Source organism: Cebus imitator, unplaced genomic scaffold (assembly GCF_001604975.1).
Source record: "Cebus imitator isolate Cc_AM_T3 unplaced genomic scaffold, Cebus_imitator-1.0 Scaffold328, whole genome shotgun sequence".
NCBI lineage: Eukaryota > Metazoa > Chordata > Mammalia > Primates > Cebidae > Cebus > Cebus imitator.
Window position 1 is genome coordinate 1,681,780 of NW_016107643.1, and position 18,035 is coordinate 1,699,814.

Consider the following 18,035-nt stretch of genomic DNA (forward strand, 5'->3'; position numbering starts at 1 on the left):
CTAGGCTATTGTGAGACCAGGAGGCACTCTGGGATGGGAGTCTCTGGTTGTGAGTTCCTGCTGGGCCACACCCTATCCTGGTCCCCTGGTCCCCAGGACCAACAGGTCCTGCCTATTGGGTAGAAGTCAGGGCCAGGGAACAGGGTGAAGCTGATGACTAGAGGTCAATATGAAGCCAAGAGTTAGGGGTCAGTCCATGGGCAGGGTTAGGAATCAGGCTGCGGCCAGAATTTGGCACATGCTTGTAGCCAGTAAATGGAGTTACTTTCTGTGTAAATCAAACCGTCTCACTCAATTACTCTCAAACCCACAGGCACCACCAGTCTGAAATTAATAGGCCCCTAGAGCGGGGGTCAGCCTCCCCTCATTTTCAGCTGTGGACTCTGCCCAGACCTAGCTCTTGGGAGCTGGACTTGTCCTGTGTTCTGTGGTCAGCATTCTCCTTAAGTGTTCCTGGGTGTGTGTGCTTGCTTGGTATTCGGCCATCCCTTGGCTTACCTCCACCTCTCGGAGAATCCATGGGATCCTCTTTAACACAATTTTTTTTTTTTTTTTTTTTTTTGAGACAGGGTCTCGCTCTGTCGCCCAGGCTGGAGTGCAATGGCACGATCTTGGCTCACTGCAACCTCTGCCTCCCAGGTTCAAGCAATTCTCCCGCCTCAGCCTCCTGAGTAGCTGGGATTACAGGCATCTGCCACTATACCCAGCTAATTTTTATATTTTCAGTAGAGACAAGGATTTAACCATGTTGGCCAGGCTGGTCCCAAACTTCTGACTTCAAGTGATCCACCTGCCTCAGCCTCCCAAAGTGCTGGGATTACAGGCTTGAACCACTGCACCCAGCCCAGAGTCTTTTTTTTCCTGGTAGTTCTAGGTTGTTTCTTCTCCTAGAAGAATAATAGGTATAATAGCCTTGGTCCAGAAAATCCATTCATTCATTCAACAAAGTGGTTCCCCAGTGCTTAGCACAGAGTCTGGCATGAAGAAATGCTTGGTAAATGCTGAAGAATAAAAATAACATACAAATAGGGCTGCCAACTCCTCCCTCAAGGCCTTGATCCAGTGGTATGCTGGTTCAGCTATGGAAGAAGGAAAAATCCTGATTTGTAGTGCTTGCCAATTTCTGTGGTGTAAATACTCCCAGCCATGACTGATTTCAAGCTACCAATGTGATGTCATTGAATGCAGAATTGGGAAGAAATAGAAAGAATCGCTCGTGGAACCCAGGTCAGCACCCCACTCCATTACCCTGAGCTGGGCTCCTGCCCCTGGCTCCCAAGACCCTTCCCCTCCCCCTCTGTGCTTTCCCTTTTCTCTGCATCAGCCAGCTGCTGTATGTGTGCTCACAGCCAGCCCCCATCCTTCTGATTCTGATTCCTGAGCACCCAACTGTGTACCTCCAATGGTACAGAGGATAGCAAGAGTGTCTGGAAATCTCCATGGTGCTGGCCATGCAGGAGAATCCTGGACATATGAGTGTGTGGGAGTCCAGGTGTCTGTCTACGGTGGGGCTGGTTTGTGTGAACTGTATGAGCAAGGTTGTGAGCGTGTGTGTATGCGCATGCCAGAGCCCAGCTCTGTGTCTGCCTGTGTTCTATAGCAAAACTTTCTGATCGGGCCACTGGTGACAGAGAGGGAATGGACTGGCCCTGTGTAGCCTCTCCCTTTGTTTAGGGGAGCAACCAGGCCCACCAATGGGAACATAGTGTCAGTGGGCTGCAGACTGTCTGAGAGACACAGGTGAGCAACACTTCTCAAAGTTTAGTGTGTACCCGAATCACCTGGGAATTTTGTTAAAATAGGCGGGGCGCAGTGGCTGAGGCCTCTAATCCCAGCACTTTGGGAGGCCAAGGCAGGTAGATCACTTGAGGCCAGAGTTCGAGACCAGCCTGGCCAACATGGTGAGACCCTGTCTCTACTAAAAATACAAAAATTAGCTGGGCGTGGTGGTACATGCCTGTACTCCCAGCTACTTGGGAGGCTGAGGCAGGATAATCACTTGAATCTGGGAGGTGGAGATTATAGTGAGCTGAGAACTGAGATCATGCCACTGTACTGCAGCCTGGGGGACAGAGTGAGACTCTGTCTCAAAAATAAATAAATAAAAATGAAATATGGGTTCTGATTCAGCAGGTCTGGGATGGGGCCTGAGGTTCTGCATTTCTAACAAGCTGCCAGGTGATACCAATGTTGCTGGTCTTAGCCCACACTTTGAGTAACAAAGCTGTTAATGGTTTGGAGAATTCTGCCTGTAGTCTGGCCCCAGAACTTCATAGACAGGATTGAGCCTCACCTGTCTTAGAAAATAAATATTCTTCCTCAGCTCCCTTCAGCTTTAGCTTCCTCCAGCTACTGCCCTCAGATGTATTCCTGATCTCAGCCAAGCTTCTCAGAAGTTCTAGCTCAATAAGATTGCGTCACTGCACTCCAGCCTGGGCAACACAGTGAGACTCCAACTTAAGAAGTTCTAGCCGGGCTCAGTGGTTTGCACTTGAAATCCCAGCACTTTGGGGCAGGATAACTTGAGGGAGGCAGATCACTTGAAGTCAGGAGTTCGAGACCAGTCTGACCAACATGGTGAAACCCCGCCTCTACTAAAATACAAAAATTAGTCAGGCATGGTGGCAGGCACCTGTAATCCTAGCTACTTGGGAGGCTGAGGCGGGAGAATTGCTTGAACCCAGGAGACGGAGGTTGCAGTGAGCCAAAATCGTACCACTGAACTCCAGCCTAGGCAACAGAGCAAGACTCCATCCAAAAAAAAAAAAAAAAAAAAAACATTCTAGCTCATGTGACCGCTTGCTCACTCCTCACCTCGGCTTACCTGCCCTACTAAAACAGGTGTTTCCAGTCTCATCTGAAGACCTCTTACAGGGATCTAGCTTCACCCCTCTCTTTGTACAATCTTCATGAGACCATGGGGGCATCTCAGTCTCCTTGGCTAGTCCATGTTCCTCTGTTCAGCCTTAAAGTATAGGTTCTTCTCGAGACAGAGTGACACCCTATCTGTCTCAAGGAGAACTTACACTTTAAACAAGGAAGAAGAAGAAGAAGAAGGCCAGGTGCAGCGGCTCACACCTGTAATCCCAGCACTTCGGGAGGCCAAGGCAGGCGATCACCTGAGGTCAGGAATTCAAGACCAGCCTGGCCAACATGGTGAAACCCTGACTCTACTAAAAATACTAAAATTAGCTGGGCATGGAGGCACATGCTTGTAATCCCAGCTACTCAGGAGACTGAGGCAAGAAAATGGCTCAAACCTGGGAGGTGGAGGTTGCAGTGAGCCAAGATCACAACACTGCACTCCAGCCTGGACAACAGAGTGAGACTCTGTCTCAAAAAACAGAAAAGACAAATTGAGTCATGCCCGTACCCCACCCTATCACCTCAGACCTTTCAAAATTTGCTTTTGCTGTTCATATAAAACCAAATCTGAACCAGGGTGCACACGGGCCTGCCTGCAGGGTGAGCTCAGCCCAGCCCCCCATCCAGGCTTCCATGCCCCCTTCCCCCCCCCACATTATCCAGCTTTGACCTTCCCAGAACTCAGCATCACTTGTCATTTCAAAAGTACTTGCCTGATTATCTCCTCCATCAGACTGTTGGTTTCCAATGCAGAGACATTGTCTCTCTTGGTCTCTGATATCTCTCAGTACCTGGCACAGAGTAGGCACCAGAAGACATTTAGGAAGATCCTGATTCTAAGAAAGCAAAGCCATTTTTGAGACAAGCTGGGAACTCTGGGACTTTAGATGAGATTTAAGGAATTACTGTTAATTTCATTAGATGTGAGAATGGCCTCTCGATGTTGTTTAAAACGTCTTTATCTGTTGGAGAGCTGTATTAAAGAGTTCATAGGTGAAACAACATGATGGCTGGGTTTTGCTTCAAAGGACTCCAGCCAAAAGTAAACAAATAAAATAAATAAGCATTCAGTGAGGGAACAAAGCGACAAATAAATCCCACTCTGCTTGTCTGTTCCTGTTGACAGCTACAGGGCCTGCAAGGATGCTGGCTGTCCCGGAGATGGGCCTGCAGGGTCTGTACATCGGTAAGAACCCCCACCACTCTGCCCTGACCACCTCCCACTCACCCCAGCAGGCGCTGAGACCCACCTACAGGCTGTCCAATGTGCCTCTCCAGCAGAGCTTCCCGACAGCCTTTCTGTGAGTGTGTGTGTGTGTGTGTGCATGTGTGCAGGGCAGGTCTGTGTTTACTGGACCTGCTGTGTGTGCAGAGAGGGTCTGTGAGTACAGGTCTGTGTATGTGAATATGTATGAGTATGTGTGCACACAGGACTGGCTTATTCACAGGACCCCTATGTGTATATGAGTGTGGGCTGAAAGCGTGTGTGTGTGTCAGGAGGGTCTGTACACACAGGAGTGTATGCATGGGCCTGTGTTTTGTTCAGGCTGGCTGTGTGCACAGGACCCTGTGTGAGTGTCCTCAGTGAATGTGTGTCTCTACGGGTAGGTCTCTGTGCACAGGACCTGTGTACGGGAGTATAGTCTGCAGGTGGGCACACATGCAGAGATTTCTGCATACGCATGGAGGGTCTGTGTGCACAGGAGTGTTTGCATGTTCATGTGTTTTGTTCAGGCTGTGTGCACAGGACCCCGTGTGATTGCCTGGGTGTGTGTCTCTGTGGGCAGGTCTCTGTGTACAGGAACTGTGTACAGGAGTATAGTTTGCAGGTGGGCACGCATGCAGAGATTTCTGCGTGTGCACACACATCTGCCCATAGCCTGGTCTGGGAGCAGGCTGTGGGTTCTCTGCAGGGGAGGGTGGCCGGAGGCAGGAGGGACACTCCTCAGGAAGTCCATTCACAAAGACCTGGTGGGCTGGGCCCTTCCTTCCTGCCTCCCTTCCCAAGCTTGAGCCACAGCAATTTGGCCTCTCAGGCTGCAGATGGTGGCAGGGCTGGAGCCTGCCCTGGCTGCCTGAGGAGAGGGAGCCCTTGGAATGTGGTCACTTTGTCCCTGCCCCTCCAGCAACTCTACAGACTCTGGCCCTGTCCAGGCGCTTCCCAAGTCCCCCTCATGCCTGGCCCTTCACCTATGTTCCCAGATTACCCCCAAGGCCAGGGAGAGCAGAGACCTGCCTGGCGGTACATGGTAGGACTGTGGCTGAGAGAGCACAGGCCCTGCCCAGCCCAACCTAAGGTGGGCTAAGCCTGCCAGATCCCACACTCCCTCCCTAGCCAGCATCCCTGGTTCATCCATGGATTTCAAGGCAGCCCCAGTACCTTTCACATGCCCATTAGCAATGCCCAGTGTGGTGGTGGCAGCAACTGATCCACACCTGTGGGTGTCCAGCCGGGCAGGTCCTCCTGCCCCATGAGCTGCCTGATCCTTGGAACTAGGCCTAGGGCTGCCCCCCAGGGTTACTCCATTCCCTCCCACCAAAGGCCCAGCTCAGTCCCAGGCCTGCAAGAGGGTCTCGGTGGAGCCTCCTGCCCCCAAATGCTGGCTCAGGGTGTGTGTATGCGTGTGTGGTGGGGTGTGGGAGTCAGATTACTAATGTTTTGAGCGAGGGAGGAGGTGCTGCCTCTCCTGGATCCTCCCCAAGCAGCCAGCTGGGCCTGTCTGTGGCTCTTGTGGGCATGGGAGCTGGGGAGTTCCCACAAATCCTGATTAGAACACGTGGCCCAACTTTAGGGTGGAGAGGGGCAACCCCACCTCCTGGCCAGCTAGGTCTGTAGCCCCACCTTTTGAAGGAGGAGCGTTTCTCTCCCCTCCACACCCACCCCAGGAGCTCACCCCCCCATCTCCCCTGCCCTTCCATCTCTGGACCAAGTCTCCCTGCCACACAATGCTTCTGTCTCTCTCCCCTCCTGCACTCTGTCTGAGGGGCCCTAGTGGGGAGACAGTGAGTCCCCAGGGGAAGCATGTATCACCCGCTAGGGAAAGGTTGCCTTTTATAGCAGACCCTCAGCCCCGGCCCCTACATCACACATGTCCTTCCTACACCCCCCAGTCCTCCTCCCCAGCAGAGAGCCCTTTGCCTTAGCCCAGCAAGGACTAATAGAGAACCTCTGGGTGCCTGGCTTGGGGCCCCGCTGCCATCCCTACCCTGCTTGTGCCAGGATGACCTGCCCTCTCTTCTCTACAGGCGCTAGCCCGGAGCGGTCCCCAGTGCCCAGCCCGCCCGGCTCCCCAAGGACCCAGGAAAGCTGTGGCATTGCCCCCCTCACACCCTCGCAGTCTCCAGTAAGCCCGGAGCAGGGATCAGGTGGTGGGTGGTGTGGGTGGTATGGACGGGGTTGTGCCTGGCAAAATCATGGCAGGGCCTGGGCTGAGAAGGAGGAGGGCATGGGGGCACCACCATGCCTCCTGTCCCCATACACTCCAGTCATGTGCCCCCCAGAAGGACTGGCCTTGGGTGGCCCTGGACTGTAAGGGTATCAATTCTACTGAGAAGGCGAGCCCCATGTAACTAACTCCCAACCCTCCCTGCACAGGAAGCACACGTGGCCATTGAAACTGGCCTGGCTGAGGCAAGTGTTCCTCCAAGCATGTGGCTCTTCTAGGTCCCCAGAGCACTGGGCCTCCTGCTGACCACAGCCCACTTTAATCCAAGTCATATCTAGGGGAGAGGAGATGTGTTACTAAAAAAACAATAGTCTGGAAACTATTAGTTTGGGCTGGCCACAGTGGCTCACTCCTGTAATTCCAGCATTTTGGGAGGCCTAGGTGGACAGATTGCTTTGAGCTCAGGAGTTTGAGAACAGCCTGGACAACATAGCGAAACCCCACCTCTACAAAAAATACAAAAATTAGCTGGGCGTGGTGGCACGCATCTGTAATCCCAGCTACTCAGGAGTCTGAGGGTAGAGAATCGCTTGAACCTGGGAAGCAGAGGTTGCGGTGAGCCAAGATCACACCACTGCACCCCAGCCTGGGTGTCAGAGTGAGGCCTTGTCAAAAAAAAGAAAAAGAAAAAAAGGAGGCTGGGCATGGTGGCTCACGCCTGTAATCCCAGCACTTTTGGAGGCCAAGGCAGGTGGATCACAAGGTCAGGAGACTGAGACTATCCTGGCTAACACAGTGAAACCCTGTCTCTAAAAAAATAAATAAATAAAATACAAATAATAAAAGGAAACCAGTAGCTTGAAGTATCCAGGACACAACCTTCCCACCCCCAAGCTCCCTGGGTCACCCCACCTGGATGACCTTGCCCTAGTGATCCAGCTTAGGGACTTCCTTATTCTTAGGGAACCCAGGCCGGGCATAGGAGAAGGCACACACTTCTCTGGGGGCATGCATGTGGCCTGTCCTCTCTGCCACAGAATCAGACAGTCTGGTTTGTGTCACTTTGCCCACAAAGAGCAAGAGGGTAAAATATACACTGGTCCATGTGCTGTAAAGCTAACCTGGAGGAGCAAAATTGCTCTCAGCTGGGCCCAGGCTGGTGGCTGCCTATGAAGATGGTGTGGGGTGGGGTGGGGCTCAGGCGGTCCAGGCAGAGGTTAGGCAAAGACTGGAAACAGGAAAGCAGGAGCTTGAGCTGAACCCTTCCTGGGGCTACCTGAGAAGCATGTCCAAGGCTCAGCCTGGAGCCTGGGAGGGCAGGGGATCCCAGGCAGGTGGGTAGGTGGGGTAGGCCAGGGCCAGGGCCAGTCTGGATCACAGTCAGTGGAGGGGAGTGTCTCCCCTGTGCAGAGGAAGTGTTGGGGGTGAGGGTGGGGGTGTCCCTGCTGGCTGCTTGCTAATTCTAGGTCTTGCACTTGCAGAAGCCCGAGGCCCGAGCCCCCCAGCAGGCCTCCTTCTCCGTGGTGGTGGCCATTGACTTTGGCACCACGTCTAGTGGCTATGCTTTCAGCTTTGCCAGTGACCCTGAGGCCATCCACATGATGAGGTGAGGGCAGCTGGGCTGGGAGAGTGAGGTGGGGAGCGTGGGGAGTTCCTCATACCCTGGGATAATCTTGGTCACAAAAGTACTGTCATCGAGACATGGGGTCTCCTCAGAGGCCCTGCCACCCATAGTCTGGGGCTTCTCACTGGGCAAAAGTTTGCAGGATGGGTCCCAGGCCTGGGTCCCCAGCCTCAGCTGGAGCAGCTCCCAGCCCTCTGAAGGAAAAATCAGACTTTGTTTTTAATTTTTAATTTTTTTTAGATATAATAAACATACAATAAAATATGCAAATCCTTTTTCTTTTCTTCTTTTCTTTTCTTTTCTTTTTGGGATGGAATCTCGCTCTGTTCACGCTGGAGTGCGGTGGCACGATCTCAGCTCACTGCAATCTCTGCCTCCCGGGTTCAAGCGATTCTCCTGCCTCAGCCTCCTGAGTAACTGGGACCACAGGCATGTGCCACCACACCGGACTAATTTTTGTATTTTTAGTAGAGACGTGGTTTCACTATGTCAGCCAGGCTGGTCTCGAACTCCTGACCTCAGGTGATCTGCCCCCCTCAGCCTTCCAGAGTGCTAGGATTATAGGCATGAGTCACCATGCCTGGCCTTTTTAATTTTCTTTCTTTCTGACTTTTTTATTTGACACAGGGTCTCCCTCTGTCACGCAGGCTGAAGTGCAGTGGTATGATCATAGCTCACTGCAGCCTTAAACTCCTGGGCTCAAGCAATCCTCCCACCTCAGCCTCCTGGCTAATTAAAAAAAAAAAAAAAAATCTTTTTTGGAGAGACAGGGTTTCACTATATTGCCAGGGCTGGTCTTAAACTCCTGGCCTCAAGTGATCCTCCCACCTTGGTCTCCCAAAATGCTGGGATTACAGGTGTGAGCCACCATGCCCAGCCCACAAATCTTTTTCTGAGCTTGTACCCAAACACACACATGTACAAACACATATGTGTTTTTTAAGTAAAAGTGAGATATACAACTTCCTTTGTTTTAAACCTTCAACACTATTTTGTAGATATTTAATGTCAGTACATACAAAGCTACCACTTTCTTTGAATGGTTGCCTAGTATTTCCATAGTACAGATGTGTCATAATTTATCCATTCCCCTATTGACAGTTTTAGAGTTTTTTTTCTCCACTCATTTTTCACTATTACAAGAAGTACAGCAGTGATATCCTTCTTTGAAAACTTGTGCTGCAATCTCTATGGGGTAGATTCCTAGTGGTAATTCCTAGGTCCAACATCTCAAATAAAAAACAAGAAAATGAAGGTTCCAAGGGATGAGTTGACGAGTCACACAGTTGTTATGAAAGACATGTTTCAAAATTCTATTCAGATGTTGTTGGGTTTTGAGTGAACACTCTCCTCTGGACCTCAAGACCCCAGTCACCTGGATGTGTCCTAGAGTGTCGGCAGGCAGTAGGTGAAGCTATAGGAGACCTCAAAGCTCTCAACCCAGACTGGGATGGGAGGTAAGAGGGGCTTCCCCAGGCCTGGAGGCTGGCTGGAAGGGTGAATGGAGAGACAGACAGGTAACTGCTCCCAAAATACACAGGACTTGAGCCTCGTGAGATTGGGCTGTCCTTCCTCCTGCATCATAGGAAGCCACAAAGGCTCTGAGCACTTAACAGTGCTATAGGAACTGCAGGGCATCCCAGATGTCTCTCTCATCAACACACACAGCTGAGGCCATGCTGGGGCTAAGGCCACATGCAGGGACACTGTCTGTGTCCTGTTGAGGTGACGGTCACAGGAAACAGCTGGGGGACATCCCGGCCTCCTCCCAAGCCCTCTCTTCCCACCAGCCACCAAGCCCCTAACATCTCTAGATGTTTCCCTAACACCTAGAATCCCCATCTTCTTCTCTTGGGCCACCGATCCTGCCCAAGTTCAGCCCCGACCTTCTCTCACCTGGATGGCGGCAGCATCTTCCTCCCTGGTTTCCTTTCTCCATCCTCCCTTCCCTCCATTCTGTTGCTCCACGGCGGCCAGTGACCTTTCTTTCTAAAGGCAAATGTGGTCATACCTCTTTGCTACTTAAAATCCACTAAGACAGAGCTCCTAATGGCATTCTGTGCTCTTCATGATCTGACCTTAGCATTCTTGTATTTTCTCCTGCTGCATATCCAGCCGACCCATAGCTAGTTCTCCCTGCTCTTGAACACCTGTAAGTTTTTGCGCATGCTGTTCCCTCTGCCTGGATTCCCACCCAGGAAGGGAGGGTTGCACTGACGGCCCTGTGCCCCGCAGGAAATGGGAGGGCGGAGACCCGGGCGTGGCCCACCAGAAGACCCCGACCTGCCTGCTGCTGACCCCAGAGGGCGCCTTCCACAGCTTTGGCTACACCGCCCGCGATTACTACCATGACCTGGATCCCGAGGAGGCCCGGGACTGGCTCTACTTCGAGAAGTTCAAGATGAAGATCCACAGCGCCACAGTGAGTCACAGGGCTCCAGACAGGGAGGCGGGGCCTGCATGGGAAAGCTAACTAGAGGGTGGGACAAAACCTAAAGGTTTTGTCCGGGACCGGCCCGAGGGAGTCCTGGCTGAGAGGGGGCGGGGCTAAAGGGAGACTTCAGACCCCAGTGTGGGAGGAGCTCAGAAGTGAGACAGCTGGAGGCGGGGCTAATAGTGAAACGGGTTGCGGGAGTGGTGGGGCTAAGGAGAGGTGCTGGGGCAGAGCTAATGTCAGATTGGGGCAAGAGTGGGACGGTGCTAAAGAGGAGGGGAAGCTTCAGGAAATGGGGTGATTTTAATAATGAAGTCGTCAGGAAATGAGCGCAGAGCTGAGGCCTCCTCCAGAGCCGCCCTGTGTCCCTGCCAGGATCTCACCTTGAAGACCCAGCTAGAGGCAGTAAATGGAAAGAAGATGCCTGCCCTGGAGGTGTTCGCCCATGCCCTGCGCTTCTTCAGGGAGCACGCCCTTCAGGTATGCTGCGGTCCCACTACTGCTCACTGCGACGGGGACCCCCAAGCCCTTCTACTCCCATCCTTTCCCCTCATCCGAACACTCCCGCCCCGCCCCCGACACTGGATGCGTAGCCACCGCCAGAGGTCAGAGGTCATCTTTTTGACCATAGTTCCCTCTCTTTTTGTGCAGTAGAGCCTGCACCAAGCCGTACTGATGGGAGGGGGGCCGATTCTTCCAACTCAGCTGGGAAGTCTTTCCTATAGTTTGATTAGTTCCTCCAGCTCCACAGAGGGCTGAAGACCACCCTCCCTCCAAGCCAGCTCTTCCTCTCACTGCCTGCTTCTGCACCAGGAGCTGAGGGAGCAGAGCCCATCGCTGCCAGAAAAGGACACTGTGCGCTGGGTGTTGACGGTGCCTGCCATCTGGAAACAGCCGGCCAAGCAGTTCATGCGGGAAGCTGCCTACCTGGTGAGGACATGCAGGCAGGCAGAGAACACTGCTCAGCAAGGCCCAGGCCTGTCCCCACACCTGTATGCACCCACTACCCTTGGGACCACAGAGTCATTGTGAAAGAACTTCAGCCTGCTCCTGCTGGGAGTTTGTAGGGTTGCTGCCACCCGGAGAGGGAGTGAGCCTGTGGGAACGGGACAGAGGGACAAGAGGCACAGCCCAGGCTATTGTAGACAGTGCCTTAAGTCAGGTGTCCTAGAAGCAGAGCACAAGATGGAGAGCCTTATACGTGAGGTCTATTGAAGAACAGTTCTCAGGAGAAAGGGGAGGGAGGGAAGCGGGACAAGAAAAGGGCTGTGAAGGATGTGGTCTTGGCTGGAGTCTAGCCTCAGGTTTAACCTCAGCTAGAACACATGGGGAGCTGCAGAGGGAGAACTGTAGCACAGAACTGGGGCCGGCTTCTTGCACATCCACATTGGTCTGTCATTGGTTCTGGGGGCATGGGAGGGAAACCTCTCCAAGTGAGGCCATTCCCATCAGCTGAGGGCAGTTGTCCAGAGGAGGTGGCAGCTGTGAGCCAGTAGCAGCCAACACTCACAGTGGCAGACAGGGCACCTAGAACATTTATTTCAGTTGGCATCAGTATTTTCAGGGACATCCCCACCCCTGCCCCACCTTTGTTGGTCCTTGAGCAGGGGAAATAGGACTACGAAAGTATAAAGGGAGAAGATTCTGGCCAATACATGCAAGTCTTCCTACCACCGAGATGCTCAAAAGTCTAGAGCAAGATGTTGGAGGGGCTCCAGTGCAGACAGAGAGAGGGCACAGCCTCAAGACTCATTGCTTGAAGGGATCTCAAGCCTGCCTGTGGACCCCCTGGAGGAACTCCCAATCCTCCCACACCTATGGGACAGGCATGACCTGGGGCCAGGTCTGTAGATGCCTACACTTTTCACTGGGAGGAGCTAACCCTGAGCACAGTGGACACCCCTGTGCAAGGATCAGGATGGAAGCAAGGCTGTCCCCAACCAGAACAAACACCTTCTCCCCCAGCGATCCCGTGCCTGTTTCGCCACCTTGCTTCCTCCCATGCCGTTCCCTGGCTGCTCAGGAAGGTCTGGCCCTGGGTAGAAAGTCTGCATTCACACCCTTATCCCTCTCCCCTATCTGGTCAGAATCTGGGGAACCTTACAAAACCGTAAAGTACTTCCCACAAGGACCCCCTGCCCTGATGCAGGAAATAACTTCAGATCTCAAGTGTTTTTCTCCACCCAACTGGCCTGTCTTGGTGCCTGGAATTTCAGCTTCCTTCCTGCTGTATCAGATTCCCTGGGAACAAAGTTCTCCTCAGAGTGAGGTGGCCTATGGCTACTGTCTGACACCAGCCTACTAGAGAAAGAGGGTTCAATGTGCTAAAGGGGCTCCCCACCATCTCCTTTGAGCCACCACACCCCCTACACTGTGCTACAGTCTCTGCCACCACCCCCAACCAGCGCTCAGATGGCCACCTGCACCTGTGAAGGGGAATCTTGCTGCAGCCCCACTATCTTGGGAAGCTTGAAGAGGAAGGGGCAGACCCCAGGGGTTCTAGGTCTGCATTCTGTCTAGAGTCTTCTCCTGCTGGGCAACTTCTTGGCGTCTTTGGCCAGGACCATTCCCTCCCCAGCCTAGTCACAGCGTGACTATGAGGCAGCTCCAAATTTGTGCAGCACAGAGGGGCCCCAGAGGCCTAAATGGGTGGGGTGTGATGGAGGAGGAGATGGGAGACCCACAGGCCCCCAGTTCCCCACCTCAGGGTGCCATCTTAGGTGTGACAGCCCACAGTGCCGCCTGATCCTGTCCACCACCCATCCCCAGGCTGGACTAGTGTCCCGAGAGAATGCAGAGCAGCTACTCATCGCCCTGGAGCCCGAGGCCGCCTCAGTATACTGCCGAAAGCTGCGCCTGCACCAGCTCCTGGACCTGAGCAGCCGGGCCCCAGGTGGTGGGCGCCTGGGTGAGCGCCGCTCCATCGACTCCAGCTTCCGGCAAGGTGAGCTGCCCCCAGGAGCACCACCCACCTTTGGAGGGTCACAGGGCCACTGAGTCCAGAAGCTTAGCCACGTCTAGGATGAAGGGGAGGAGTCCATGCCTGGTGGAGCCGGTCTGAGGGAGGAAGGTACAGCCCTGTCCAAGGGGAACTTCGTCTCAGGGTGGGCCATGCCCCACCTGGGGGAGCCCAATCTCAGGATGGAGATGTCACCTTGCCCTAGGGGAGCAAAGTCTGAGGAGGGCAGGACTCCACCCAGCCCTGAGAGTAAGGGTGGGGGGAGATACAGCCTACACCTGGAGGAAATTGCTCAAGTACTGACAAACCAGGCAGTCAGCCCACTGCATCAGCTGTCCCCATCACCCCCTTCATCTTCCCTGACACACATCAACCCTAAGCTCCTGTTGCCAGGACCCAGCACCCAGGCCAAGGACAGCTATGGTCATCCTCCCAAATGCCACCTCTGAGGGCAGGGAGAAGCCCTAAGTCCTGAGTCCTCTCTTAGATTCCATAGACCTACTCTGCCTCTGCTCCTCCAAACCCCTCTAACCCTGATTTTGCCATGACCTGAGACCTCCTGGGTTAAAGGAAGGCCCTGTGTCCACAAATACTTCCCCCCAGCTGTTGATACAGGGTGGGACTTCAGGTTCAGGACTGCCCTCTCCCAGTCAGGTACAGGTTGGAGTTTCAGGAACACTGGCTGCTCCCAGTGCCCTTGGAGTGTCTGGGCAGGATGGGAGTTAAACGCCATAGCTGGACCACCTCCTTCTAATCTCACTCCTTGCTGTCTCCTGATCCCCAGCTCGGGAGCAGCTGCGAAGGTCCCGCCACAGCCGCACGTTCCTGGTGGAGTCGGGTGTAGGAGAGCTGTGGGCAGAGATGCAAGCAGGTAGGGGAAGAGGGGCACGAGGAGTTATCCTTGGCACCATATACTGATGGGGGGAAGGGCATGTTTGCAAAGCCCGTCTCTTCCTCCATCCGCTGTACCTAACCTGGCCATCCCCTCACAGTCACCCACATCCCCATCCCATTCACAGCGTCGCCCCTAACTCCTACTCCTCCAGCGGATTCTCCGCGGACGTTTGGGTAGAGTTGCAGAGCCTCTGGAACCATTTCTCCCCCACACCTGGCACCCATATGTGGTGGTCTGAGGTTCAAGCTCCTGAAGTCCCTCACATCCCTCCTCTGACCCTGCAGACAGTCCTTGGGACCCCAGGGCAGGGCTGGAGGCTGGGCGAGGCTGGAGGGGGAGCAGGGCTGAGGGTGCGAGGCCGCCCACGAGTGTGTGCCCGCAGGAGACCGCTACGTGGTGGCCGACTGCGGTGGAGGCACCGTGGACCTGACGGTGCACCAGCTGGAGCAGCCCCATGGCACCCTCAAAGAGCTCTACAAGGCATCTGGTGAGTAGCCAGGCGGCACCCTGTTACCCAGCGAGGCCCTGGCCCTGGCCCCGCCACCGCCCCCTGGCGGCCGGGTGAGCGCTGACGCCCCTTCCGCACCCTGCTCCACCCTAGGGGGCCCTTATGGTGCGGTGGGTGTGGACCTGGCCTTCGAGCAGCTGCTGTGCCGCATCTTCGGCGAGGACTTCATCGCCACCTTCAAAAGGCAACGACCGGCCGCCTGGGTGGATCTGACCATCGCCTTCGAGGCTCGCAAGCGCACGGCTGGCCCGCACCGTGCCGGGGCGCTCAACATCTCGCTGCCCTTCTCCTTCATTGACTTCTACCGCAAGCAGCGGGGCCACAACGTGGAGACCGCTCTGCGCAGGAGCAGGTGGGTACCGGGCCCGCGGTCTCAGGCAGGGTTTGCAGACCCAGGAATGCCTGTGCAAGGGAGGGTCCCGGTCTCCAAGGAACGGTAGGGGTCTGCCTGATTCATCCTACATATACACCAAGCCAGCAGGGTGTCGGGGTGGGGGTGGGGGGCAGGGAGAAGCGAGTGAGTGCTCCAGCCCGGCAGGCTCCACCCACGGAATCCGCAGAGAGAGAATCATGGCAGGGAGGCGGCAACGCCTGTCTCCTCCCAGTCTTCTCTACACCCCGACCCCGGGTCCTGCCGGCCAATGCTCCTTGGCTTCTCTGCACCAAAGAAAGGAAAGGCCCCTCCAAGGACCTGGTGTCTGGAACTGGAGCAGGCTGGCAACCAAATCCTCCGAGTGAGTGGGGTGGAGATAAGGGCTAACATCCAGCAGGTCCAGTCTCCAGACACCACGTGCAGTCTGTGCCCAAGCATTTCTGCCTAGAGGCAGGGGTAGGGAATAAGGACCACGGACCCCAAACTGGGGCAAGCAGCTGGGCATTGATCGATGAGTCTGTGCCCCTTTTACCACCAACAGCGTGAACTTCGTGAAGTGGTCCTCACAGGGTATGCTCCGAATGTCTTGTGAAGCCATGAACGAGCTCTTTCAGCCCACCGTCAGCGGGATCATCCAGCACATAGGTGAGCACCTGAGCTCAATGCTCCACCCACCCCTACATACACACACAGAGGCGGAAAAATTCCCCCTCAGTGCCTAGAAACCGCCACACATCCATACACTGGGCCGAGACCTAGAATCATCTAGAACACCTGGGGGATGAAGTGTAGTGGTGATTAAGAGCTAGGGGGTTGACATGAAGTCTTGCCAAGTTAGAAAGCCTCTGGTGCTTCAGTTTCCTCATTTATAAAATGAGGTGATAGTATTGGGTTCTCAAAACATTATAACAGGGATAAAATGAGCTGAAGTATCTAGAGTGAGCACAACGTCTTGCACACAATGTCTAGGTGCTTAATACTTGTAAATGCATATCCTTATCTCTCGTCCTCCATGTCGTGGTGGGAGAGAAGTGGGGTGCTTGAGTGTTGGGGAGGCGGAGCCCTCGAGGACTCCCGGGAGCTCTCAAAGAAAGTGCTCAAATGGCGCTACTTTCCAGTTGCCAGGAAGGTACAGGCTAAGGAGGGGAGATGCCGGTGGCTGCCTAGTGGTGGCCTCAGCAGCTCCCTCTCTCCCCTCCCCTTCTCCTCCGTCCCCATCCCGTCCCGCAGAGGTTCTGCTAGCGCGGCCAGAGGTGCAGGGTGTGAAGCTGCTATTCCTGGTGGGCGGCTTCGCCGAGTCGGCGGTGCTGCAGCACGCCGTGCAGGCGGCGCTCGGCGCCCGCGGCCTGCGTGTCGTGGTCCCGCACGACGTGGGCCTCACCATCCTCAAAGGCGCCGTGCTGTTCGGGCAGGCGCCGGGCGTGGTGCGGGTCCGCCGCTCGCCGCTCACCTACGGCGTGGGTGTGCTCAACCGCTTTGTGCCTGGGCGCCACCCGCCCGAAAAGCTGCTGGTTCGCGACGGCCGCCGCTGGTGCACCGACGTCTTCGAACGCTTCGTGGCCGCCGAGCAGTCGGTGGCCCTGGGCGAGGAGGTGCGGCGCAGCTACTGCCCGGCGCGTCCGGGCCAGCGGCGCGTGCTCATCAACCTGTACTGCTGCGCGGCCGAGGATGCGCGCTTCATCACCGACCCCGGCGTGCGCAAGTGCGGCGCGCTCAGCCTGCAGCTTGAGCCAGCCGACGGCGGCCAAGACACTACCGGCGCGCCTCCGGGCCGCCGCGAGATCCGCGCCGCCATGCAGTTTGGCGACACCGAAATTAAGGTCACCGCCGTCGACGTCAGCACCAATCGCTCCGTGCGCGCCTCCATCGACTTTCTTTCCAACTGAGGGCACGCCGGCGCGGTGCCAGAGCCCCCGGCCCGGCCCCGCCCTCTTTCGGTCCAGGGCCCCGCGGAGCGGGGTGGGGCGGGGTGGGGCGGGGGGGGGAAAATGACGGTTCTGGTGTCTACGCCTCTTCCCCCCCCCCCCCGCCCGGGGAGATGAGGTCATGGGTGGGTGGTTGGGGACACACCCAGAGACTGGCTTTGGGATCAGGCCCTGGTCAGCTGACCGCAAGGCTTAAGGAACTCGCCAGGGACTGAATGGGTAAGGGTGACTGAGAAGAAGTTTGCCAGACGGAGCGCACAGCCCGGCAAGGGGCATGTGACCCCGAAGGAAGAACGCAACAAGATGGAGTCCTGGCCTGAACTTGGCGGAGTTGGGGGTGGGGATGGGATGTGAGTAGGGGTAGGCTGAGCAAGGCAGGCGGAAGGAGGAGGCGCAGGAGGAAGGAGGTTGTGCAGGGCCTGGACCTGCGTGGCTGCAGCTTACTCACTGATGGACTCAGCCCGAACCAGGGGCCAGGCAGAGGAACCCTGTGTCGTAGGAAAATGCCTGGAAGTGGACTCCGGAGGGACAGGTGTGGTAGCACATTCCTGGGGGTGGTGCTGACCACCTAAGTATGACTGTTAACTGTAGACAGGGCAGTAGATCACTAATGGGGAGGTGGGAACATTGTTATGGTGGAGGCAATTATGAGGGATGTGGGGGTAGCATTTCCTTCAAGACAAAACACCCATCTGGGAAGATCCCAAGGGCAGCTTATGAAATACCCCACTTGCACCCCACCCCAGCCATGGAAGGACAGCTTGAGGGTGGATGGGGAGGCCAGAGGGAGAATGAGGGGTGGTCCCAGCTCTGCTATTGACTCAGTGTGCCTTTAGGACATTCTCTGACCACCCATGGGCCTCAGTTTTCCAAAGTGTGAAACGTTAGGCCCTTCCCTCCAACTGTGACATGCAACAGCCTCACCTGCCTGAGAGCCCTAAGGTGACAATAAAACATTTATGCTCAAGGGGAAGCCACCGCCTGCTGATATGGCGTGGAGACCCTAATAGTGGGAAGTGTAGGGATCGGGGTGCTAGAGAGACAAGGAAAGCTTTCAGCTGTGCAC

At 55.3% G+C, this 18,035-nt stretch overlaps 1 protein-coding gene across 4 annotated transcripts in view; it reads left to right on the forward strand.

Moving 5' to 3' along the window:
* The window catches only part of HSPA12B (heat shock protein family A (Hsp70) member 12B), a 19,471-nt gene extending 1,529 nt beyond the window's left edge, over positions 1 to 17,942 (forward strand). The window contains exons 2-13 of one of the 4 annotated variants that reach the window (XM_017504821.2): positions 3,992 to 4,051; positions 6,112 to 6,209; positions 7,733 to 7,857; positions 10,111 to 10,297; positions 10,685 to 10,789; positions 11,123 to 11,239; positions 13,079 to 13,253; positions 14,053 to 14,139; positions 14,546 to 14,650; positions 14,765 to 15,023; positions 15,586 to 15,689; positions 16,275 to 16,930. In XM_017504821.2, coding sequence (XP_017360310.1) covers positions 4,009 to 4,051; positions 6,112 to 6,209; positions 7,733 to 7,857; positions 10,111 to 10,297; positions 10,685 to 10,789; positions 11,123 to 11,239; positions 13,079 to 13,253; positions 14,053 to 14,139; positions 14,546 to 14,650; positions 14,765 to 15,023; positions 15,586 to 15,689; positions 16,275 to 16,930 — 2,061 coding nt within the window. In that variant the 5' untranslated portion in view covers positions 3,992 to 4,008. Of the gene's footprint in view, positions 1 to 3,990; positions 4,052 to 6,111; positions 6,210 to 7,732; positions 7,858 to 10,110; positions 10,298 to 10,684; positions 10,790 to 11,122; positions 11,240 to 13,078; positions 13,254 to 14,052; positions 14,140 to 14,545; positions 14,651 to 14,764; positions 15,024 to 15,585; positions 15,690 to 16,274 lie in introns of all 4 variants that reach the window. The other 3 variants (XM_037730037.1, XM_037730039.1, XM_037730040.1) reach the window with 3 other exon arrangements.
* Positions 17,943 to 18,035: the final 93 nt, after the last annotated feature.